Source organism: Mesoplodon mirus, assembly GCF_964341445.2.
Source record: "Mesoplodon mirus genome assembly, chromosome: 6".
Lineage (NCBI taxonomy): Eukaryota > Metazoa > Chordata > Mammalia > Artiodactyla > Ziphiidae > Mesoplodon > Mesoplodon mirus.
Window position 1 is genome coordinate 22,943,902 of NC_138982.1, and position 25,708 is coordinate 22,969,609.

Consider the following 25,708-nt stretch of genomic DNA (forward strand, 5'->3'; position numbering starts at 1 on the left):
AAAAAGAACTCGACCAATCCCTAAGAAGATACGAGCTCCTTATTTTTTAATCTTTCAAGTAACCTAGCCATGGTTTGTTATGTTAAAACCAGCCAACACAGTCAGTTCTGCTCCACACTTTCTTCCTGGCCCCAGCTAGGGAGGAAGGGGAGAGTAAGTTTAGAAATCAGACAGAGGGAAAGGGAATTGGCAGCCAGGGTGCTGCGACTTCGCCGTCGTGGCAGAGGTTTCAGCAGAGCTATAAGTCGATATCTTTTTTTTTTTTTTTTTTTGGCGGGGGGTGCTGGTTGTTTCCACCAGAAATTCCAGTTACATTCCAAAGTCCCCGAAGAGCTTGAGTCTGGCCGCTCTGCGGGCAGCTTGGCCAATTTGCCTCTGGGTCTGTTTCAACAGTATCCTTCCTTGGAGTGTCTGTCCTGTGCAGCCCTCCTCCACAGGATTCTTTGCTCAGCGTTCTACCTACCATCTTTACAGGAATGGCATGTCCAAAAATGTACCTAGTGTGCTTGTATCCAAGTTGGTTATCATGTCCAAGAGGGTAAGAATTTCCTGGTTTTGAGCCAGGATCAAGGAGATGGCGCATGTTTGTCCTGTTCCGTTTGGGGTTTTGACTGCACGTGTCCTTGTTTTACAGCTGCATTCTTACTAGGGCAGAAAGAAATATTCATCCCTGAAGCAGAAACTCCACATAGAGCTGTCCTTTCTGTATCTGTTTTCATTACCCCTCTGCCTCCGGTCAGGAATCGAAGTCTTTTTTCATGGTCTGCAGCTCTGTTGACTGTGTGTGAATACTTGTGTAGACGTGAGAAATGGATTAAAAACAAGAGTTAAGCCCCAAAGAAATACGATCTCTAATTAGAATTTCCTTAGCCTCTTTTAAAGTTAAAGAAGGATTGCTATACAGTAGATTTGGGGATAGGGCAGTTCAACGGGCTGCCCTGAAAAAAATGTTACAGGAGAAACAAGTACCCTTAAACCCTAGAATCACACTCAGTCCAGTGAGAGGCAGGCAGAAAAGGAGACCAAAAAAGGGAAGATTCATGAGTCCCACTGCCATGAACTTGAATATGAAATGATGGCACACTATCTCAACTTCTCTTTCTCACCCCTTCCTTCTCGCCTTCTCCCTCCCTTTGTCTCTTTCCCCTACTATTTCCCCTCTACCTCTCTCTCTCTCTCAGTCTTCCTCTTTCTTCCCCAGTCTCTCCCACCCCTACTTTTCCTCCCTAGTTGAATTTGTTTAATTTAAACACATATATGATCTGTCTGCCCAATGAACCAAGTGTTGTAGGCATCATGTCTTTACAATGTAATACTTAAGAGGTTAATGCAACTGCAGACTTTTCTGCAATGCTTATGTAAGTGTAAGGATGCTGATGTAAATGTAGCATTTCAAATTGGGCATTGCCACCCATATACTGTGAAGAGTCAACACCACTCCAGAAAATAATAGAAGCATTTTTTAAAAATACAAAACACATTTGTTGCATGAAAGTGCCTCTCAGGACCCAGAAATGCACAATAGTCGTTTCCAAACCAAGTCCAAGTGCAGACAAAGCATGAGTTGACTCTCCTTTCTTCTCTTTCCTGAGAATCAGGTACCTGTCTTGTCAAGGCATGTCCTTCAGAGATTTCATTGTATGCCCATCCTCGGGCATCCACTGCCACTCCTCGAGATGAAAGCTAACAGCAAGAATCCAAGGTCTTATGAGAAACTGAAGTCAGGTGCCGGCAGGCTTGGGAAGGAATGTTGGAGCTGTGTATTTCCTGCATATGGGGTTCTCGTCCACCACCTCACATCCCTCCACAAAATCGTTTCCACAAACTCAAAGCTTTTTTCTCAGCTCCCAGCATTCAGGTGCATTCAGCCTGAGGTCCAGCCGCTCTACCATCTGCTCTGGGCCAGCTTTTAGGACCCCCTTCCTTGTCCTGATACCACCCAGTGCTCGCTTAGGCTCTACATTCTCCCTTTTCCACACCCTCATGACCACGGTGCTTCCGTGCGCTGTCCTTGGTACCAGGCTCATCTCAGCGCCCTCTCTACCGGCTGCTTTAGAGAATTTCCTCCATTCTCCAGGAGACTCCCAGAGTGACCAGTCACTCCACCCACCCCCATTCCTTGTCTGCAGAAACTGCCCGCCATGCCATCCTGTCCTCTTCTCTGCGGGTCCCCCCTCTTCTCCCCCAGACCCTCTGCTTCCAGTCCCTCGGTGGCAGTTCCTCCCTGCCCTCTCAACCCACCCTCAAATGTTCAGACCCTTTCCATGACCTGTTGGATCAAACACGAACTCCACCACCTCTTCCCTGCCCCAGAGAGTTCCGTCTGGATTCTGGTTTCATGCTCCTCCCATACACTCTGTTCCAGAAATCTCAGCCAGTCTCCTCTCTCAGCCATACTGCTCCCCGTCCCTGAACCAATGATACTTTTTTCCCAGCCACACCCCAGTGTGCGCCCTGTCCTTCTCAGCCTGCATCACTTCAGGTCACTGATTCAGCTCACAGCTCATCAGGCTTTCCTATTTAACCAGCACCCTATTCTCTCCAAAAGCCCTACTCCTGACCAGCCCTGACTTCAAAGACAAGTATCCCTTGCATAATATAATAGTGCTGAACCATTTGTGTAAATCACTTCTTTTTGAGGAAAATAAAATATATACAATGTGTATTCAACCAGAGTTTCTCCATCTTGGCACGAATGACTTTTGAGGCCAGATATTCTCTGTCGTGGGGCTGAACTGCGCCTTGTAGAATGTTCAGCAGCATCCCGGGCCCCCTCACCCAGTTGCGACAACCAACAGTGTCTCGAGATTTTGCCAAGTGTCCCTTTGGGGGGCGAAATCACCCTCAGTTGAGAACCACTGCATTAAAAGCACTTAATATTTAGAGAACATCTGAAGTAAAGGATCTTTTTTTTTTTTTTTTTTTTTTTTTTGGCGGTACGCAGGCCTCTCCCTGTTGTGGCCTCTCCCATTGCGGAGCACAGGCTCCGGACGCGCAGGATCAGCGGCCATGGCTCACGGGCCCAGCTGCTCTGCGGCATGTGGGATCTTCCCGGACTGGGGCACGAACCCGTGTCCCCTGCATCGGCAGGCGGACTCTCAACCACTGCGCCACCAGGGAAGCCCCGTAAAGGATCTTTTGTAAAGGTTCTTTTTGTCATGTGAAAAATCCCTCCTTGGCTTTCAAATTCAAGAGTTTAGATCTTTGTACATTGAATCGTTTCAAAATGGAGTACACTTGAACATACACATACATATATATCTGCAACATTGCTACTTACATATATGTGTTGGAGATGGTTCCCATGGTCTGGATCGGGTGCTTTTCATCTTATAGGCTCGTTTACGTCAACTCTGTCTAGATCGTAAGCACACAAAGGCGGTAACCTCCTGTGCTTCCCACTCTGTGAAGTGCACATTTACGCGACTTCAGGGATGTCTTCAGGAGCCCAGTGCAGCTTAGAACAACAATGACGTCATCCTGATGACAAACCCATTTGCTCCTTCCCTTCCTGACATCATGCTGAAGAGTTGGTAGCCCACATTTTTAGATCTAGAGCCTTGAGTCTCATTCTGAATGGATATTCAGATTTTAAAAAGGCACCCAGTTTTTCTCAAACATGCAGGCCATGAAATAACTGTGGATGCTTCTGTGTAAGCCTGATGCCATAAATTGACTCTCAAAGCAAAATCAGAGGCAGCCACGGTGCCCGTTTCTGATGATCCTGTCTGCTCTCCCCGATCCCCATTCTTTTTTTTTTTTTTTTTGTCTGCGTTGGGTCTTTGTTGCTGCACTCAGGCTTTCTCTAGTTGTGGTGTGTGGGCTTCTCATTGCGGTTGCTTCTCTTGTTGCAGAGCACGGGCTCTAGGCATGAGGGCTTCAGTAGTTTTGGCACACGGGCTCAGTAGTTTTGGCTCACGGGCTCTAGAGCGCAGGCTCAGTTAGTTGTGGCACACGGGCTTAGTTGCTCTGCGGCATGTGGGATCTTCCCAGACCAGGGCTCGAACCCGTGTCCCCTGCGTTGGCAGGTGGATTCTTAACCACTGCGCCACCAGGGAAGTCCCTCCCCATTCTTTAATATACTTTACTGTCCTGCTTTCTAACCCTAAACAGGTTAGAAAACAGGAACTGATTGGGAATTCCCTGGCTGTCCAGTGGTTAGGACTCCGTGCTTCCACTGCCATGGCCCAGGTTCAATCCTTGGTCGGGGAACTAAGATCCCACAAGCTGGGGCTTCCCTGGTAGCTCAGTGGTTGGGAATTCACCTGCCAATGCAGGGGACACGGGTTCAAGCCCTGGTCTGGGAAGATCCTACATGCCGCAGAGCAACTAAGCCCGTGCATCACAACTACTGAGCCTGCACTCTAGAGCCCACGAGGCACAACTACTGAGCCCGTGAGCCACAGCTACTGAGGCCCGCGCACCTACAGCCTGTTCTCCACAGCGGGAGAGGCCACCGCAATGAGAAGCCCGTGCACCACAAGGACGAGTGGCCCCCGCTTGCCACAACTGGAGAAAAGCCCGCGCACAGCAACAAAGACCCAACACAGCCAAAAAATAAAATAAAATACATTAAATAAAATAAGTTTAAAAAAAAAAGATCCCACAAGCTGAGTGGCATGGTCAAAAATAAAAATAATAAATAATAAATAAATAAAACAGGAAATGATCTCATCAGTACCAGAGTTCCAAAACTCCAATGACTATAAGCACCAGAGAGCTGACATTAATAACAGAGGCACAATTGTTCCGTAAGGACTACATAAATTTTTCAACCATCACACACATTGTTTATATGTCATAGGATAAGATTTTTCACTTCCATAAAGACATACATCATTTCACTTTTCTTGAATTACTTTTGTCTTCCCACTTTTGACAAAGATAAAAAATTCTGTGAAATATGTCTTTACTTATCAAAAGGCGATGCAAGAATAAACATAAATGGCAACTGACATTTGGCCTCAGAGTTGGGACACCTTAGGGAGGGGTGCTGACTGCAGAGAACTAGGAAGTCTCTCTCATTCTTAGAAGGTGGGCTGACCTTCTCTGTTCAATTGATTGTTGCCCTGGGAGAATTTGGGCTCAATATTCCCAGATCTTCTCATTTTTCACACGAAGCAAGGAATCTAGATTTTATGTGAAATCCTGGTTTTAAAAATTGGCTGAGATTTTTAAACGCTCTGAAAGCCAAACACTGCAGACGGCCAGTGTGTGTATCCTTTTGATTAAAATTTTGACTGGCTAGTTATACCAATCTTTTCCCCATCTTAGTGATTTGCATCTTCAAGTGGTTTTAGCTCTAATTGTGGATTGAAAGGTTTTGTCAGGTCCTGAGGGTTGGAGTCTATGGGGACAGGGAGAAGGAAGGTTCGTTAGGGACTTCTTGTGTGTGAAACTGTATTATACCTAAGGTGAGCCCTAAAAATGAAATATTTTAGTTTCAGGAATTCTTGAGTCAGAAGAAATAATGTAAAACTTGCTTTGCCCCCCTTTTCTGCCCTAAGACTTCCAAGACGAAGGAAATCCAGAGTGCTTTGTCATCATGTCCTCTCCCCTTTTCTGGATTAACAACTCTGACCTGGTCCTCCTTCTGCTTCCCTTTCCCTCCCCTGCCCACACCTCACAGAGCTCTAGAGTTTGAAGACTTGGAACTCGGATATCTTCACCCCTCAGCCAGCCAGAGGGCAAGGTATAGAGCAAAGATGCTCAGTGATGCCATGCGGGGAGAGTGGAGAGACAATGCTGTTCTGAAGAAAGATTTCATGAATGGGAGCCTCTGGGTAGCTCTGCTGGGAATTTGAAGACAGCAATGCAAGAACACCTTTAAATTTAATGCTGCTTCAAGTTTGAACCCCATTTCGTACACACTGGGCCATACATGGTTGTTAAGTAAATGGATGGATAGATGGATGGGTGGATGGATGGATGGATGGACAGATGGACACATCTATGGACAGACAAATGGATGGATGGAGATGGATGGATCGATGGATGGATATAGTGTTTATCAGAGGGTTAAATATTAATGTGATGCAAAACGTTATCTAGTACCAAGAATTAAATGTAAAAAGAGTCAGGATTAGTATCTTAGGAAAAAGCTAAGCAATGAACTGTTCAAGATTTTTTAACTATATAAAGAAATGACATCAGGAAGAAGGTGCCAGTGGGAAAAAAAACTTAAATCATAAGGGCCTGAGCTGTGGGATGATTTGAAGAAGTTCCATGAAAATTGGAAAAAAGGGGAGACGCAAGAGGGAAGAGATATGGGAACATATGTATATGTATAACTGATTCACTTTGTTATAAAGCAGAAACTAACACACCACTGTAAAGCAATTATACTCCAATAAAGATGTTAAAAAATTGGAAAAAAAAACTAAACTTGCTAATGGTTTAGCTTCCTTCAGGGTGTGAAAATATATTCTCATCCGATAGCCTGACCCAAACCACTCAGGGTCCTTAGCACTAACTTCACCATGAATCAGTACCTTTCTGAACTGCCCAAAGGATTCCCTACCACCAATAAAAACCACTGCTCCTTTTAGATGCCAGGACTGGTTGTGCTAGGCAAGTGGTCTCACACAGAAGGAAAGATTAGCCAGGTTGGAAATGGTCTCTGAGCCCAGCTCCTCTCCACTTCTGCTGGACTGACCTGCCTAGGCAGCTCCGTCTCCTTTACACCTGCCACCAAGATCTGCCTTATGTTCTATTCCTAAGGCCTGTGTGTCTGCCAGCGTGACAAGGGATGGCCCAGTGTTTCCTAGGACCTGAGATGCTGTTATAATTCATTCAAAAGAGTTAAACTAGCCAGCCTTCTGATTTTACCCATTCATGGGAAACCAAGTGAATTGCATTCAGTGCCAACCAAGAAGCCAAGCTTGCTCCCTCTTGCATGATTTCTAGTGCAAATGCACACAACTTTCCTTCCACATACCAAGTCTCTCTGAGGATCAAATTTTTTAAAATTACTGTTACCGATGACACGAATAAACCTTGAAAACATTGTGCCTAGTGAAAAGCCAGTCACAAAAGAATACATATTGTACCATTCCATTTGTATGAAATGTCGAGAATAGGCAAATCTGTAGAAACAGAAAATAGATTAGTGGTTGCTTAGGGCAGAGCAGCTGGAGGAGATGGGAGGGCTAGGGAGCGACTTCTAAAAGTACAACGTTTCTTAGGGGGATGATGAAAATGTTCTAAAATTGATTGTGGTGATGATTTCACAACTCTGTGAATATATTAAAAGCCATTGAATTGTATGGTATGTGAATTAGGTCTTGATCAAGCTCCTAGCAAAAAAGGTAAAAAAATAATGTCAGTAATTTTTTATCACGTCAACCTATTTTACCTGCAGGGTAATACTTAGCAATTAATCAGACATTTCCAAGTGTCCACTAAAAACATCTCCAAGTCCTTTGTTGAACAAACAGATGGAGTTTGCTTTCATAATAATAGGCTTGATAAAGTGTCAGCATGGTTTATTAGTCTAAGAAATAACGCATCTGAGAATATAAAAGCTGGGCAAAATACATCATCCTTGCACTATCACATATAGTCATGGGCCTTACCTGTTTTCGGGCATGATTAACCACGCTTCTTCAACGGTCACCTGGGACAGCTCGCAGGTGCAATTCTCCGGTGAGCAGCCAGGCCTCCAGGATGTGCTTCCCGTATTTGTTTCCAGGCAGAACACAATACTGACATTCAGTGAGTGTGCACTCCTGGCAGCATGCAGTTTCCTTGGCTGGGCGTATTGGCCAGCACGTGACTCATTTGGGGAGCATGGAAACGCAGAAGGATGGAGACCCTGAGACAGAAGAGCAAGCGGTGGTTAAGTTCTCTAGGAGAACTGGTTTCCATGTGATGTGGTCAAGTACATCCTGTAACCTACCTGTAATCCCCACCGACCCATTCACTATGTGTGGGAGTTTACTCGCTGGTGACAGTTATTTAATGATGGATAATGGACTTGGGTATAATGATTGAGGTATCATTGCTTGTGGTGACTGTTTGGGGTAAATAAGATGCTTCTGAGTTAATATTTTAGAGAAAAGAAAGAGATGGGTGGGGTGCACTAGTGAGATCGCATAAGCAACTGCTACCAACTTAAGTAGATGTTTCTGTAGACGTTTTGATGACTTAACTAAAGACATAGTTAATCACCTATTCATCCACCCACCAAGAAAATAATGTAGGAGAAATAAGAGAACAAAGCAAACCACCCTTCAGACTAGCAGTCAGAAAACAGAAGGAGGGACTTCCATGGTGGCTCAGTGGTTAAGAATCCGCCTGCCAACGCAGGAGACACGGGTTCGAGCCCTGGTCTGGGAAGACCCCACATGCTGCAGAGCAACTAAGCCTCTGTGCCACAGCTACTGAAGCCTGCGCACCTAGAGCCTGTGCTCTGCAACAAGAGAAGCCACCACAATGAGAAGCCCACGCACTGCAACAGAGTAGCCCTGCCTGCCACAACCAGAGAAAGCCCACGTGCAGCAATGAAGACCCAACGCAGACAAAAACAAATAATAAATAAATAAATGTATATTAAAAAAAAAAGAAAACAGAAGGAGCCCATTCCACTCTTACACTGAATTATCACTGGATTCCAGGGTTCACAGGAACTTTAAAGGCCAAACAGTTCAACCATCTACATAAATTGTTGAGCTACAGAGAAGAGAAAACTTCAGTGTCCTACTGCCAACACCAAAGAGTAAAGCAGGCTGGTAGTGGTGAGGTAGGGGGAGAGATGGCAAGGGCCCTGCTTCTTCCTAACTCTAGTGGATATTCTCCGGCCCTCCCAAGGCATGTCCCTCAAGCAACACAGTGTCCAACTGCAGTACAGTTTGTTCTCAAACATGAGATTAGAAGGAAAAGACCTGCAGTTCTCTCTCCCTTCTCTCTGCTATCTGCACCTGATACCAAGGACTCAAAAGTCTTTACTCTGCTCAACTGTATATAACCTCTAGGTGTAAGAGATCAAGATGTAGCTTTCCTATGCAGATGGTGAACAGGCACGTGAAAAGATGCTCAACATCACTAATCATTGGGGAAATGCAAATCAAAACCACAAGAAGATATCACCTCACATCTATCAGAATGCCCATCATGAAAAAGAACACAAATAACAAATGTTGGTGAGGATGTAGAGAAAAGAGAACATTTCTACACTGCTGGTGGGAATGTAAATTGGTACAACCATTATGGAGAACAGTATGAAGATCCCTTTAAAAAACTAAAAGTAGAGCTACCATATGACCCATCAATTCCACTCCTGGGTATATACCAGAATAAAACAAAAACACTAATTCGAAAAGATACATGCACCACAATGTTCATTGCAGCATTATTTGCAATAGCCAAGACATGGAAGCAACCTAAGTGTCCATCAACAGATGAATGGGTGAAGAAGATGTGGTACATATATACAATGGATTACTACTCAGCCATAAAAAAGAATGAAAATTTGCCATTTGTAACAACGTGGATGGACTTGGAGGGCATTATGCTAAGTGAAATAAGTCAGACAGAGAAAGACAAAAATTGTATGAGATCACTTACATGTGGAATCTAAAAAATACAACAAAGTAGTGAATATAACAGAAAAGAAGCAGACTCACAGATATAGAGAACAAACTAGTGGTTACCAGTGGGGAGAGGGAAGGGGGAGGGGCACGATGGAGGTCGGGGAGTAAGAGGAACAAACTATTAGGTATAAAATAAGTTACAAGGATATACTGTACAGCATGGGGAATATAGCCAATATTTTATGACTATAAATGGAGTATAACATTTAAAAATTGTGAATCACTATATTGTACACCTGTAATTTATATAATATTGTACAGCAACTATACTTCAATAAGAAAATTTAATTTCAAAAAATGTAGTTTCCTGACAACATGGATATGTATATTCCATCTGCCTTTAACAGCAGGTGCATGCTTTAATCATTGGTTTACTTTGTTATTGAAGTTACTCTGTGGGGCTTTCCTGGTGGTCCAGTGGTTAAGGCTCCGCACTTCCAAATCAGGGGGCACGGGTTCGATCCCTGGTGGGGGAACTAAGATACCACAGGCCACATGGCGCGGCCAAAAAATTAAAAAAGTTTTTAATTAAAAAATAAATCAAAACTAAAAGTTAGTGTTTTATGAGTAATGTGTTTCAATGCACACACGAGCATATGTGCACACACAGTCAAACATACTAATCTACGATGTAGAAACCAAAATGCTACAGTGGTTATCTCTGTGGTAGAAAGTTGATAGGTTAGTCTGTGTTTTGCTAATTTATGTCTTTCAGTTTTTCTACAATGAATTGTATTACTCATGTAATTTTTTATTTAAAAACTCTGGACTTTATAAGGAACTAATATACGCATTGTTTTTGATTCCTAAAGACTGACCACTGGAAAATGTTAGTTAAGTCCAGAGTATTTCTGACCATTTTCACTATGACTCTCCCCCCAATTCTACACACTTGATAACTAGTTGGTTCTCTAGACACATAGCCCTGTTGGAATTTTTATGTTGTTTCTTTTTATGGATTTCTTTATTCCCAAAACTGTATTTGGAATAAATCAATGCCTCGTGAGTTTTCCTGTAGATTTTATTCGTATTTCTCCTTAAATTTGAGCACCATCAGTTACCTAGCAGACAGTGGCATACCAGCTTGGGATCTGGGGTTTATGATCACATAAAGAGGAGACCTAACCAGCAAGCAAAGACTCTTTTTGAGTGTAATGAATAGTGGTTTTTATAGACCAAAGGAGACAGCTGAGCAAGGTGTATAAAATTCAGACTTCAAATCTCCCCTTTTGGTGATGGCACCTCCACCAAACTGGCCTGGACGTAGTGATTTTCATTTCTCTGCTGTGGGAGCATGGCATCTCCCTTAAGCTGTCCTTAGCCCCGTGTCACTCTAGTAAAACCAGTGATGAGAGCCATCAGAGAAAGCAGGACCAAATCTAGTTGATTGGTGAGCATGCGTGTCCCCAGATCACTAAGTCTTAGATGAGCTTGAATCTGGATGTCTTAGTGTTAATCTGAGTGGAATTTTGGTTTTTTTTTTTTTTTTTTTTTTACCAAAGTTCAAACTTTCTAAGGCAGTTTTCATGAGGCTGGAAGTTTGGGCTCCTGTGTCTGCATAGCCACCTCTCTCAGAAACCCTTGCCGAGCTCCTCAGCCTTCTCAGGCACACCTCCAGACTTCAACCTGCCCGTCTGCACGGTCCAGATGTAAGCCTCTTCCCTTGCGCTCTTCATCACTGGCTGACAGCAGCGATCTCGAGAAACTGTGATGCCATCCATCAGAGGAAGCAGGTGCCAAACACTGGGGTTTCAGCGTGAACGATACGATCCCTGCCATCTAGCTGGAACTGTAAAGCCTACAGTGAACCAGAGATCATGGTCTAAAGGGAGGAAAAAGTTCACAGGTTGTTAAGATGCAGATAAGAAAAGGGCTGCCGGGCTTCCCTGGTGGCGCAGTGGTTGAGAGTCTGCCTGCCGATGCAGGGGACATGGGTTCGTGACCCGGTCTGGGAAGATCCCACATGCCACGGAGCGGCTGGGCCCGTGAGCCGTGGCCGCTGGGCCTGCGCGTCCGGAGCCTGTGCTCCGCAACGGGAGAGGCCACAGCAGTAGAAAAGGGCTGCCACTGGGGCAGCACAAGGAGAAATGGGAGCACCCAACCTGGACTCGGGCCGGGGATGGGCAGGAAGGCATCTCAGAGACTTTCCCCCTTGTGATTTGGACACTGCCCTGTCCCAGTACTGACCTCATTATATGTAGATGATCTGTTACTGTCTATTTCCCCCAAAACACTGAGAGCTGCCCCAAGAATTAAGACTTAGTCATCTTTAGATCCTTGGCATGTTGTTGCCTGGCACATAGCACCCCCATATATATGTTTATCAAACGGAACCATCCTCTTTTATCCCCTCGTTTCTTTGATTTTTTTTTTTCCCCGGTATGCAGGCCTCTCACTGTTGTGGCCTCTCCCGTTGTGGAGCACAGGCTCCGGACGCGCAGGCTCAGCAGCCATGGCTCACGGGCCCAGCCGCTCTGCGGCATGTGGGATCTTCCCGGACCGGGGCACGAACCCGTGTCCCCTGCATCGGCAGGCGGACTCTCAACCACTGCGCCACCAGGGAAGCCCTCTTTGATTTTTAATAAGAGCTGTATGGAGACATATTTCACATACTATAAAATCCACACATTTAAAATGTACAAAATATGTTCATTCAAAGCAATGGTTTTTCACTCAGTGGTTTTCAATATATTCACAGCGTTGTACAACCTTCAGCACTATGAAATTCCAGAACATTTTCATTACCTTGAAAAGAAACTTTGTACCCTTTAGTGGTCATCCCCCATTTTCCCCTCCCTCCAGGCCTTGGCAACCACTAATCTAATTTCTGTCTCTAGGAATGTGCCTATTCTAGATATTTCCCACAAGTGGAAGTATCTAGCTTCTTTCACTGCATGTTTTCAAGGTTCATCCTTGTTGTACCACGTAACAGTACTTCTTTCCTTTTCCTGGCTGAATAATACTCCATTGTACAGATATACCATATTTTGTTTATCCATTCATGATTTGATGGACATTTCAGTTGTTTCTACATCTTGAATTTTATGAATTATGCTGCTTTGAACCTTCATGTATGAGTTTTTGTATGCATACATGTTTTCAGTTCTCTTGGGCATATACCTCAGAGTGGAATTGCTGGGTTATATGTCACTTTGTGTTTAACCTTTTGAGGAACTGCCAGTGTTGTTTGGTTGTGCTATCATAATATCACAAGTTTGCAGAATCCTTTTTTTTTAGATGGCCTTATTCATTCTACCTGAAGTTAACTGTCTATTTTTAGAAAAAGACCAACATAACTTATACTGGAGGGCTGGAAATCAGGAGATCTGGATTTTAGTCTCTGCTGTTAATTTCTAGTGTGAGCCCGAGGAAGGCCATACCTCTGAAGGCCTGTTCACCTCAAAACTACCTGCTCTCCCAGGACCTTTCCAGCTATAAACTTTTCTGAATTTATTGCATGCTGCCTTGGTTCCAAAGTGGATCAAATCCCCTAAGAACAAGTTCAGAAATAAGCCTTTCGAAAGAGGCTGTGTTATGCAGAGCACCCCAGGTGTCTCCAATCCCAGCCTCTCTGGATCTCTCCATATAAGCCCAGGCCCAGGGATTCTCAATTCTAGATGTACATCAGAATCACCCAGAGAGCTTTTAGGAAATTCAATGCCTATGTTTCCACACCCTAAAGCCATTGAAATAAGATTCTCCGGGGATTGGTCTCTCAGATTCAGTATTTTTAAACAGTTGATTCTAAGATTCAATAATTTTAAACAGGGTGATTCTCAGGTCTAATCAGGAATCTATTGTATTACAGTGTTAGGAAGAAGAAAAGAAACTGTTTCCCCAGTTCAGTAATCTAAGTTAGTGATTGGGGTGTGAAAACGGGTACAAATCCTTTCAGGAGCAAAGAACAGGTTGCTCTTGAAAGATCTTTTATTTTCTTTTTAATAATTACCCATAATGTTATGTATAACAAAAATGATAAATCCACTTATAAATAAATTTTTTTTTAAATCCCGGCCTCTCTGCCACATCCATTGGCTGCAAGAGCCTCCGGGCCTGTTCCCACTTGCACAGCAAGAGTGAGCACACCTGTTTCTAAGGCATTCCGAAATCCCGGGCCTAATGTTAACTCTGTAAATGTGAACTGAGGTCCTAGGGAAATATAAGATACTGAGAAAACGTATTAGGTCACTTTTTAAAATGTTTTCTTGTTCAATGTTTTCCTTACCCTGTATATTTAAAACTAAATGATCACAAGATGTAAACTGTAAAGCAAAAATTGTATCAAAACGTACAAAACAAGTCAGCCCTGCCTCCTCGTCCACCTTCCTCCTCCAGGCTATGATGTGTCTTTAACATGATATTGTTTTCTCACGCGTTTCTTCTTTCCTTCTTCACAGGCTACATCCCCAGTTACTTAGACAAGGACGAGCTATGTGTTGTGTGTGGTGACAAAGCCACCGGCTACCACTACCGCTGCATCACGTGTGAAGGCTGCAAGGTAACTGCCCTGGGTTCAGTGAGCCCCGATCCAGCCCCTCCCAGGAGTCCTCCAGAATGCAACATGAAGTTTAAGCTCCTGTTAGAGCCAAATCCCGACATTCATGGCCCGTGTTCATCCTCTTCATTTTGGGGGGGTGTATTCAAGAACTGAATTTATTTTTTTCCCAAATCAAAAATAACTAGATGAAATTTTGTGACAGTGTGAGGTCTGCTGTTTTAGACAGGGAGAAAATTGATAAAATGTAAAGAAATTAATAAAAGCCTCCCTTTGAGTTTAAAAATGCATAGATATTTTATAACATGCTATCGTCCCATGAAATAACCATTTCTCCTCCTGTTTTTTTTTCTTGTTTTAAAACTTTATTGTGCAAGTGTATTGATACCTATACTATAGTAACAACATGTAGAAAATTCTCCTCCTGTTTTATCTCCACTGTTTAAGGAGACAGAGTTCACTCCAACCACAAGCTCTTTGCCATGTGAATCTGAGAGAATTTGCTCACTTTTAAGGGTTCCATTAGGGAATATCTTTGAGGCTACTTAGATTCAATTATATTCTGAAATTATCCAAACTGGCTTATGGCACAGCCTGCAGTAAGTAAATTCTGGTCGTCCATCAGCTAATTACACACTCTCCAGACCCATCTTCAGGAGACACTTGACAAGAAGACACCAGTGATCAACAGTCAGTTTACCTCCCGAAATTGAACCTGAATTTGCCTCCTTACATTTTCATTATCAAAGTGAAGATGAGTTTCTGGCAAACACGTTTTGGTCCAACAGCCTAGCCTAGAAAATAAAGTCCACTGTAAAGGTAAACAAAGCTGAACCCAGTGTGTTCAGCTAATGCTTTATAAAGGAGGTAGTAAGTCAGAGAAAGGCTTTAATTTTTTGTTGAATGTTTTATTTACCTTCTATATTTTAAACTAAATTATCAGAAGATATGAACCCTAGAGCAAAAATCGTATTAATGTTTATAAAACAAGTCCGTCTTTCCCCCTCCTCACCCTCCTCACTCCCTCCTCTCCTTTCCTCCCTCCTGCTACCCTCTTTTCTCCTAACCTTTGACCCTAAACCACCAAAATCAACACGTTAGGTCGGTTTCATACTAACCTGTCTCATTTCCCTGGTGGAAGATTTTCCCTGCAAACTCCCTACTTTTTGTGCACGAAATTAGGAAACATGTAGCCTACTGATGTGTTGAGATGATCTATCCATTGAAAAGAGGTCATTTTTAAGATCTCAAGGCAAGACTTACTTTGGAATGTGATTGATGTAATATGTTCTCATTCATCCAGGCCCCTTTGATATAGAATTTGTCACCTTTTAACAAAGACTGAGCTAAAGGTTGCTATTACATCTGTGGAAATAATGTCTTAAGGAGTTTAATGGAATTAATTACAAATAAGTTGCAGCTGTTTATTAACTGGGACATTTGCAGACTGTCTCTTGAAAGCCCAATTCTATGGCTTGCTTTGAAAGTAATAAAACTGCATGAGTTTAGATACTTTCTCTCATTCCAAAAGCTCACTAATTCAAATGGGTCTTTTTTCTAAATTAGCCCCAATTCATAAGGCTTTTACCTACCTGATTAGGCAGAGTTGAGATTCTCTCAAATCAGTTTTTAATGACAAATTTTGAATTCTGGGGGAGACTCTAATGATAATTCCATTTATTACTCAACTCCCAAAGTGACTCTAAAGACCAAATGTGCCTTACAGAGGACTTAATGATCGTTAGGGATTGACTTAAACAAAGGAGAACCAAGCCTATTAACCTATTAATACGTGTCTCTGACTCACGTATGTCTTCATGATGATCAAGAAATCCACTATCCTCTTCTCCCAAGATCAGAGGATGTTTGGGGGCTGATTCAACTGAGGTTTACTTAAAAGAATCAATCATGTAGCAGAAAGCTAGATTTCTCAGCCCTGGTGCCTTTGTCTCGGGTCAGAATCCTGTTTCCAGGATAGCCCCAATCATAAATCAGAAAGCCTTCCTAGGGAGGTTACACAGATCATTTAATGTAAGGACAGTGTCTTGGAAAAAGACAAAAGAGGTGGTCAAATGAAACACAGTTTTGAAAAATGGCCAAAGATGAAAAAAATTGCGCTTCACATCTTGTTTACTCAAGCCTGTAATTTGCAAGTATTTCTACCCCATACTCGTAGTGTGTAGAGGGAGAATCTTTTTTGCCTGTTTCTGCCCTGAAGACAGTGGAAATCTTTTGGAGATGTTTCATCTGTTGTGATGGGCCAGCTATCATGCATCTTTTGTAGAAAGAATGTTGATACTGCTCCGAGTAAATCACTTTTTAAAGAGAGACTCTAAGCTTTTTTAACAGTGGCCCGAATATTGAACTAGGAGGGTGACAGTTCCTTGTAGCACTGATTAGGACCACTAAGGAATGGATCCAGTTCTTCTCAAAATGCAGAGAAACGAGTCTGATGTCGATTTATAAAGCAAAACCTCCGCTCACCCACAAATCATCAATGAAAGATATGTTCTTATTCAGTCCCTGGGACATCTCTTTTGTCAGCTCACTGCTAAAAAGAGCTTTTTATAAGTAGATTCTGTTAAGTATTTTCTATCCAAGTTCACATCCAAAAATTAATTTTTGTCCCTTTTTAAAATTAAGGGACCTACCATCTTTAACATTTACTCAGATAAAATGGTCCCTTCATGTGGGAAAATATGCTTTTAGCATAGCTTAGGGAAGGCCAACATCTTAAAAGGGATTTGGTCCATGACGTGTCCGAGAAGAGTCAGCAAGATAAGCCACAGAAAAGATGGCACTATGAATAGCAAAGACTGCTACGGCAACATTTTTTCCAAACAAGCCAAGTATAAGTTAGTTCATTCATCCCTTGTAAAAGCTCAGAGTAGCCTTTTTGGAGAAATGAACGTTACCTCTGCATCTGGTATATCACCTGTTCCCACCTTCCTGTTGTCTTACTCCCCAGTAGGCTCCCGCCACCCAGAACACAAGCCAGCGTGAGCAGATGGGGGAGAAAAGGTCTCCCAACATCACAGTAACGACTTCCCATCTTCAGAGCAGCAGTCAGCATGCTCACTGGAGGCCCCGGACTTAGGTCACTTTGCACCCTCCAGAAAGAGGATGCTAGACAGTCCTCCCTCCTCCCTGTCTGTGACATATGTCTCCTTGCTAGAATCTCTGATTTCTTCTGTCTTTCAAGCAAGTATAACCCTTGAAGGGTGGATTGAAGGGAGGGCGATGGGGTAGAGGAGAGGGGGCAGCTTGTTTTTCATTCTGTGCAGGCCCTGACATCCAAGCTTTGGCAGGACCGCCCACCTTGGACACCCGGGAAACACATGTCAGCAGCTGCCCCGTGTACGCTTTAGGGAATCTTAGGACAGTTCATCGACGTCATTCAGACTAATGGACTCAGTGTTTAAGGATGCAAAGCCAAATACAATATGACAGTTCTTCTGTTAGGAATTGAGCAATAGTGATATCAGGGGTTTGCAAACATGCCCCGAAACCAAGCTCATGAGCTTCAGTTACTGCTCTCATTTTTCCATTTTATTCTGCTATGCCCAGTAGAAAATCCTACCTTGGACCTTTTCATTACAAGGAAGAGCTCCTGTGTCTGAGTGAGGAATATGCAAGTGGTATAAGTACATAAAGCCAGGGCAAGTTAGACAGGATAATTACAATTTGGGTTAGCCTAGATGAACTGGCATTTCCGTCCAATTTATGCAACAAAGTTGGAGGTCCCTTTAAGGTTTAGTGGACAACATCCTTCAAAATTTGTTGTGCCTTGCTATTCTACTAAACCACAAAACGATGTGGTTATTTTGAGGGGTGGGTGAGAGGGGACTGTTTATAATACGTTCATCTAAAACATTTAAATAATACAGTAAAATTGGACTCAATCTATATCATGTAAGCCAACTCCTGGGTTCCAGGCTGAGTTCCAGCATGTACTTGCCATGTGATTCGGGGCAAGTGATTTAACCTAAGGCTTAGTTTTTTAATCCCCACAGAGGAGATATTAAGAATACTGACCTCAGAAGGTTGTGGGAGAGACAGAGGCCATGGCACTTGTCTGCAGCACTTTGCAATGCGCCCCTCACAATACATGCTTTCTGCCATTATAAATTCCTACCAGACTTGAGTATCATGTCCAGAAAGGTTCTCATATGACACAGCCTTGAGGAAGTTATGTAAGTCACCAAAGCCTGGAACTGCATTGTATTCTCAGGTGGCCCTCTCTCATGCCTTGAGAGAAGAAGAAACATTGAACTTTAGGGCGCATGTCTACAGATATTGGAGAGAAAGGGTGCTAGGAAAGGAAAACTCCAGTGCCATGAGCTATGGGAAAAATTTAGTAAAGAACTTGGAATTTTCTCCTCCCCAAGGACTGTTGTTTCAAGGGCTATCTGAACTGGTCATGGCCATCTCAAGGGTCGAAAACCAGAATTAAACCAAATCTCTAAAGGCAATTAATGCATCCCTTTAAATACTAAATGATTAAATTAATTAATTAATAAAGCATCACAAGTATCCAGCTCTTATTTCTCCATTATAAAGTGTATCAAACCTCTTCAGAGTTTCATTTAGCAACACAATTATGGCATGAAATAATATAATTTATTTATATGACTCATCATTTAGAAAACATAAACGCGAACATGAGATTTTCCCATTAGCCTTGAGTAAATGCCAAAAAGATAAGAAGAGACTCCATAGCCTCTGACATCTCCCTCAGATTTAGAATTATTTAGATTCACTTTGGGCCAACTGCCCTATATTTGAATAGGTAGAACTATAGGCCCGTACAGAGGTAAGGTCTAAAACCATTCATCACAGTCAGGAAGATACAAAATGCTGGAGTCACTTATTTCTAGAAAATATGAAATGGTTGTCTTGGGTCTTTCTTTTTCATGTAGGGTTTCTTTAGAAGAACCATTCAGAAAAATCTCCATCCATCCTATTCCTGTAAATATGAAGGAAAATGTGTCATAGACAAAGTTACAAGAAATCAGTGCCAGGAATGTCGCTTTAAAAAATGCATCTACGTTGGCATGGCAACAGATTGTAAGTAACCTTCTTCCTTTGCTTCATATTCAAGGAGTGTTGAGTGGGGAAAAGGTTGGCTCAAGGAAATCACCCAGGCAGGAAAGAAAGCAGGAACGCATGTGCACAGAGGGAGAGCATGCAGCATTCTCGGGGACCCTCACTCCCAGCCATAGCTGGGCGGTTTCCATCCTACCCTCCCCATCAACTCCTGACTCCAAAGGCATCCAGGTGATGGGTGAGGGACAGAGGTTAAATCGTCCCCATCATGCTTGCAGGACAGTCAGCAGTACTCTGTCTGCACAGAGGTTACAGATGAGAGGTCTTGTCCTTCCACCTCGATAAAGTGTAATTTTCCACACAACATTCATGTGGTGAGAAGCACAAGGACTCATATTTTTTCAAAAGCAGAGATAGGAACTTATTTTGTGGACATTTTTGGAGTCAGGGCACTGGTAGAAAACATCGTGTTCAGAAATTTCTAAAGAATGTGAACTTGAGTGCTATTGCATGACTCATTCTGCAGTTGGGTTTTTTGTTATATTTTTAGCCACAAAAACATTCCAAGCTGAAGTCATCCTACCCAGTTTTCAAAGTGCCACAGCATATGGTGGTGAGATTAGCCGTTGGGGTCTCTTCTCCCCACACTGTGCAAGGGATTTACACCAGTCACTTTAATTAATCTAATTATGAAATAAGAATCGTGTCACTCACAACATGTGGCCTCCCTTTTGCCAGGCATCAGGGTGTCTGGTTTCCACTGGCATAACTTTTTTTGCACATCAATGAAGGAGTCCAACTTTCAGTTTAAAGTAAAAAAAGAAAAGAAAAAAGGAAAGAAAAAAGAATGCAATGAGGATTTTTCCTTGTGAAGAGGAAATAGTCACAGCTACATTTATGCGATAAACAGGGTTCTCTCAGCTAGAACGACAACAAAAAATCTCTGGAACGTCCTGGTTTGCCCATTAAAGAAGACAGAAAGGGGCTTCCCTGGTGGCGCACCGGTTGAGAGTCCGCCTGCCGATGCAGGGGACACGGGTTTGTGCCCCGGTCCGGGAAGATCCCACATGCCGCGGAGCGGCTGGGCCCATGAGCCATGGCCGCTGAGCCTGCGCGTCCGGAGCCTGTGCTCCGCAACAGGAGAGGCCACGACAGTGGGAGGCCCACGTACCGCAAAAAAAAAAAAAAAAGAAGAAGACAGAAAGAGGAATCTTTTAAAAAAAAAAAAAAAAGAGAGGAGGGTTGTGTCTGGGCATGAGGCTGGAAACCCTGGTTTAATCCTTCACCTCTGGCTGAGTTCTTTGTCTTGATCTTTGAAAGGCTTTTAGCGGTTGCCAACAAAATGCCTGCTAAGGTTCTATGGAAATGAGTGACCTGTTGAATGTCCATTGCACTGTTTTATTAAGAAGTTAAAGATATGAATGTTGATGAAGTTTAAAAACTCAGTGTTGATCTACACTGGGTGGAAATTTGAGTGCACCGTGCGTGCTTGTGAAGCATTACAAGAGCTCAGGTTTTATAATCAGAAAAGCTGTTGGAGTCCCAGGCCTGCCACTTACTAGCTGTGTGCCCATCGGACTTAACTTCCGGTTTCCTTGTGTGAAGTTATCGCCAGGCCCACAGGTGGTTTTCAGGAATAAATTAGATAACGCACATCCAATGCCACGACCCCTGGCACCAGGGAAGCATTTGGGGAGTGAGGTTATGAGTGTAGCCCATTCCTCGTCTCCCTTAAGGAGTGAATCATGATGACTTCACAGGGCTCACCCATCCTGCCCACATGTCTAAGTGCTCCCCTGACTCTGATGATCTAATCACATCTCCATGATTGGGGTTTCATTCTTCTGTTTGTGGATTTGCCAGGCACTTCTGGTTCTTTTCCTCTGCTACGTTTGCTTTTTTTTCTTTCCCTACCAGGCCACGGTTTCCTCAAGAATGGCCCTAGGACAGTGATATTGTAGGACCACAGTCAGGGGTCCTGGGTCTTGCCTTGGCTCTGCCATGAACTTGCTGTGTGACTTTAAGGAAGTCATGATCTCCTTTCTCCTCTGTGAAGGAGGGAGTTGCACTAGATAAGAGCTGAGGACCCTCCAGTGGTAAAACCCTTTGACTCTGTAGTACGAAACCTGAGTCTTTCCATGCCACTGAGAGCTACTGAGAGTCTGGTGAAATGGTTTCATTTTGGAAATTAACCACAGAAATATAGGTTTCTTGTTACCTGCCCTTATTTCCCTTTTGCATAAATGATAAAAGTCATGGCTCTACTTCCTGAGCATGTGTAGTGCATTGTCACACTGACACCCTGCAAAGTAGGTATTACTGATCCGAATTTTTAAAGACTTTTTTTTGATATAGATCATTTTTACAGTCTTTATTGAATTTGTTACAATATTGCTTCTGTTTTATGTTTTGGATTTTTGGCCACGAGGCATGTGGGATCTTAGCTCCCCAACCAGGGATGGAACCCGCAACCCCTGCATTGGAAAGAGAAGTCTTAACCACTAGACCACCAGGGAAGTCCCTTGATCGGATTTTATATGGGAAGAAATGAAAGCTCAGAGAGCCTCAGTAACCTGCCAAAGGTCACACAGCTAGAATGTGGTAGTATAGGGATTCAAACCCGAGTCTTTCTAGATTCCAAAGCCTGGGCTCTTTAATCACCTTTGAGGGTTGACCAGGTAGAGAGAAATGCAAAGTGAGTGGCTGTGAGGACTGAGCTAGGTGCCGCCATACTCCAATCAGCCTTCAGGAAACGATTGAAGAGTTAGACTCCTTTTTCCTTTGAGGAAGGGATCGCCAGCCTCTGCTTACTGCTCAAGAACTTTTTGAACCTGCAGTTCTTCTTAGTAAGAGCCATTTGGGGGGCAGAGGGAAGGAACAGAAACCCTAAAAGTGAATTCAGATGATTAGCTAGACAGACACACCTGTGAACCTATAGGTAGGATGGGCTTTACCTGTCTCTGGTTCATTCTTATCTAGGGGCCCCCCCTCTGCGGGGCTGAGATGCCCAGTGTCCAGCCCCCATCCCCCCCACCCTGCCCCCATCTTTGTTCTAGAAAGCTGGCTAGGCGTCAGGAGTTTGGTGCTGGGGCTAGTGGTAGAAGATGGCTCGTCCATAGCAGTTTGCTGCCAAGGGAGAAATGGCCCAGGGTGACCCCCGCAGGCCCCCTGAGTGGGCTATGCACCGGCCCGAGCCCCCACGGGTCTTCCAGGTGTCTGGAGAGTGTCTGTTCTGTGTCCCTCCCCGCCCCCAGTGGTCCTGGACGACAGCAAGCGTCTGGCCAAGAGGAAGCTGATCGAGGAGAACCGGGAGAAAAGGCGGCGAGAGGAGCTGCAGAGATCCATCGGTCACAAGCCCGAGCCCACCGACCAGGAGTGGGAGCTCATCAAGACCGTCACCGAGGCCCACGTGGCCACCAACGCCCAAGGCAGCCACTGGAAACAGAAGCGGAAGTTCCTGGTAAGGCCCCGCCCCTTCCGCTTCCACGTCCACCTCTGCGCAATCCGTTTGGTCCTCAGAATCCGGGATGCTGGTGTCCTCGCTGCATCTGATTGACTGGAGTAGAGTGCAGAGCGGGGATATAAACCCAGGTCTGTCTGACCTTCTCCTGCCTGTGAGTCACTGAATTCGAATGCACTTATCTCTTTGCTTTTGCTGTAAGGGCAGCTCTGGATCAACGAATTAGCAAAATTCTTTACCTGCTAGCTTTCCCTTTTTATACCTATTTCTTCCTTCAGATGCCCATTTATATACATACCTAGTCCCCTAAACTCACTCCAAAATATCCCCTTTAGAATCACCCCTAGAATGAAGTGACTCATATCTCAAACGTATTTTTATGCCAACAGAAGTCAAAATGTTGAGTTTAAAATAAATTATCTCGCGTCCAGGAGGACAATGGGAATGGGGAGAAGGGATGGGGGAGGGGAGTGTAAAGAAAAACAGGCCTTTCCAGACCCTTGGAATATCAATGTTTGATGTTTTTATAAAAACTAACCATCGTGAAAGTCCTTCCTTCTATTTCTTCTTTGGACTTCACAACGCTTTGGGGTAGGTAGGCTGGAATCACTATCCCCGTTTTATAGGTACACAAACCAAGCCTTCAGTGTCTTGCCCGAAGATCACAATGCCAGAAAGTGGCTGGGCCAGGCCCAAAGGCCAACTCACGTCTGTTGTCCCAAGTTCCCAGATGGACTACCCGTCCCACCACCAGCTGGTGTTTGGCCGTCTCGGAGACTGACACAGCTCTTAGTTTATGACATGAAGCTTTATGAGGACCTCACTCAGTCCCAGCATCGGATATTCTGTGGGTCTGTTTATATCTCCCGGGTAGGTGAGGGCACTCCTCATCTGAACAAGGAGATATAGTGCTATCATTGTCTTCATGCCTCAACATCACCATTATAGTGGGCTAGTTTTTTGTTTGGTTTGGTTTGGTTTGTTTCATGCAGACGGTATAACCTTAAAGGAAATTTTTGGAAAGAAAAAACTTACCCATAATCCACCTGCCCTCCAATAATTACCTTCACTGTTGTTAACAAGCAGCTTCTAACACACTTTGTTGATGGCAACCACTAACAGTTAAGTTAGGAGACACTTGGATGGCCCTGGCCAAGTGACAGGTACCAGTGTAAGTGCTTTCCAGATATTAACTCCCTATGTCAACCAACCTATGTAGGTAGATGTGGTTAATATCTCCATTTTACAAACAGAGACAAAGAAGTTAAGGAGATTTACCCTCAATCCCCCAGCTAGTAAGCAGTGGTGATGGACACAGCCCAGCTCCAGGATCCATGCTCTTAACCACCACACTATGCAACGTGGTTGAAACGTGTGGTATCTTTTCACCAAGGTGACTGCCAATAAATTCTTTCCTCCCTGTCTTTACGGCCCATTCTCTCCCATGGAGAGGTGGAGTGTATTCCTCTCTTCCCTTGAGGCTGGGCTGGGCTGTGATTCCTTGAAGCAATGGATTTGGGCAGAGTGACTTCTAAGGCTGAGTTATAAAAAGGCTTGTGGTTCCACACTGGTTATGTTGGAGAGGGATGCCATCTGGTCTCTCTGAGGGAAGCCAACTGCCATGTAAAAAAAAGTCTAATTACCTTGAGACCACCATGCTGTGAGGAAGCTCAAGCCAGCCATTTGGAGAGATTCCCAACCAGCCCAGGCACCAGAAATGTGAGTAAGAAAGTCTGCAGGTGACACCAGACTCTGCTGCCATTTCATGAGGGACCCCAAGTGAGAACCACCCAGCTGAGCCCATCAATCCACAGAACTCTGAGAGATAGTGAAAATTTGTTGTTTTCAGCCACTAAGTTTTGGGGAAGTGTGTTACACAGCGGTAGATAACCAGAATAGAGCCCAGTAAATATCTGTGTAACAAACCATCCAGTTCCATGGGCCCATCCTCAGAAACAGCACAACTAAGCCCTGTGTCTTAGCCACTTGACACATTTACGCACATCCCCTGCAGCAGGGTGACTCTGGCTGAGTATTTATGCTCAGGATAAAAAGTTCACGCTTTTGAGGGGTGAATTATTCCTGCAAGGACATTAAGAATCCTTCATTAGGGACTTTCCTGGTAGTCCAGTTGTTAAGACTTCACCTTCCAAAGCAGGGGGTGTGGGTTCAATCCCTGGTCAGGGAGCTAAGATCCCACATGCCCCCCCACCATGGCCAAAACATAAAACAGAAACAATATTGTAACCAATTCAATAAAGTCTTTAAAAATGGTCCACATCAAAAAAATCTCTAAAAAAAAAAATCCTTCATTAAAGACAGCTTTGCTACATAGTATCCATGTCCTGAACTGGCTTCTGCATGTTCAGATTTGCATTTCTTGTGTGGCCAATACCACTTTTTTTGCTTACAACACTGCTACGTATATTATTTATTTTTATGTGATGATTGCCCATCTTGTTCTGGAAAAGAATTGGAGGAGGCCTATTATGTTAATAATAGTGTGACAATGTCATAAGGGATTAAAAATTATACGTTGTCATAAAAGCTAGAAGTATTCATTTATCTGGAATGGGTAAGTAACTTACTTCCCAAAAGGAGCTTCTTCATCGTTTTTTACCTTAAGACCAGGACTCAAGTCATAAACAGAGATGGGTGGTTGGACTGGGGTTTCAAATCGATACGCCTGTGAAAATGAGTCCTTGGCAAGTAAGGAACTTTTGCAAAAGCCATGCAGGTTTTCACAGTAATTCTAAAGCCACTCTTTAAAACTACTTCCAAGAACATTTAAGTCATTCTCCAATCCACTCAAATCTCTGATGGTGCAGAAGTGCCGATTCCTGTGTGGTGGCAGTGATGATGAAAAGTAGATGTGGACTGAGAGGGGGGCAAGAGGCCGGTGGTGGCGAACAAGGGAAAGCAGAGTCTCTCCACCAAGGCAGCTCACATCTGCACTCCCAGATGTGGAAGACATTGGATTGGAGTAAACTCCATACAGTGACAGTATTGTCTGTTGAACACTGTTGTTTTTACCCGCCAGAGTTCTTGGACTCCCTAATCAATAGAAATTGATCAGAGGCCAGATGAGGAATCCAGGCAAGGCTTTATTGGGGTCCC

General features: G+C 43.8%; 1 protein-coding gene across 9 annotated transcripts in view; it reads left to right on the forward strand.

The window, feature by feature from the left end:
* Nucleotides 1–25,708, forward strand: part of THRB (thyroid hormone receptor beta) — a 389,856-nt gene that overhangs the window by 343,248 nt on the left and 20,900 nt on the right. For all 9 annotated transcript variants that reach the window (XM_082626038.1, XM_082626036.1, XM_082626039.1 and 6 more), the window contains 3 exons: nt 13,988–14,088; nt 19,005–19,152; nt 22,386–22,591. In XM_082626038.1, coding sequence (XP_082482164.1) covers nt 13,988–14,088; nt 19,005–19,152; nt 22,386–22,591 — 455 coding nt within the window. The remainder of the gene's footprint in view (nt 1–13,987; nt 14,089–19,004; nt 19,153–22,385; nt 22,592–25,708) is intronic.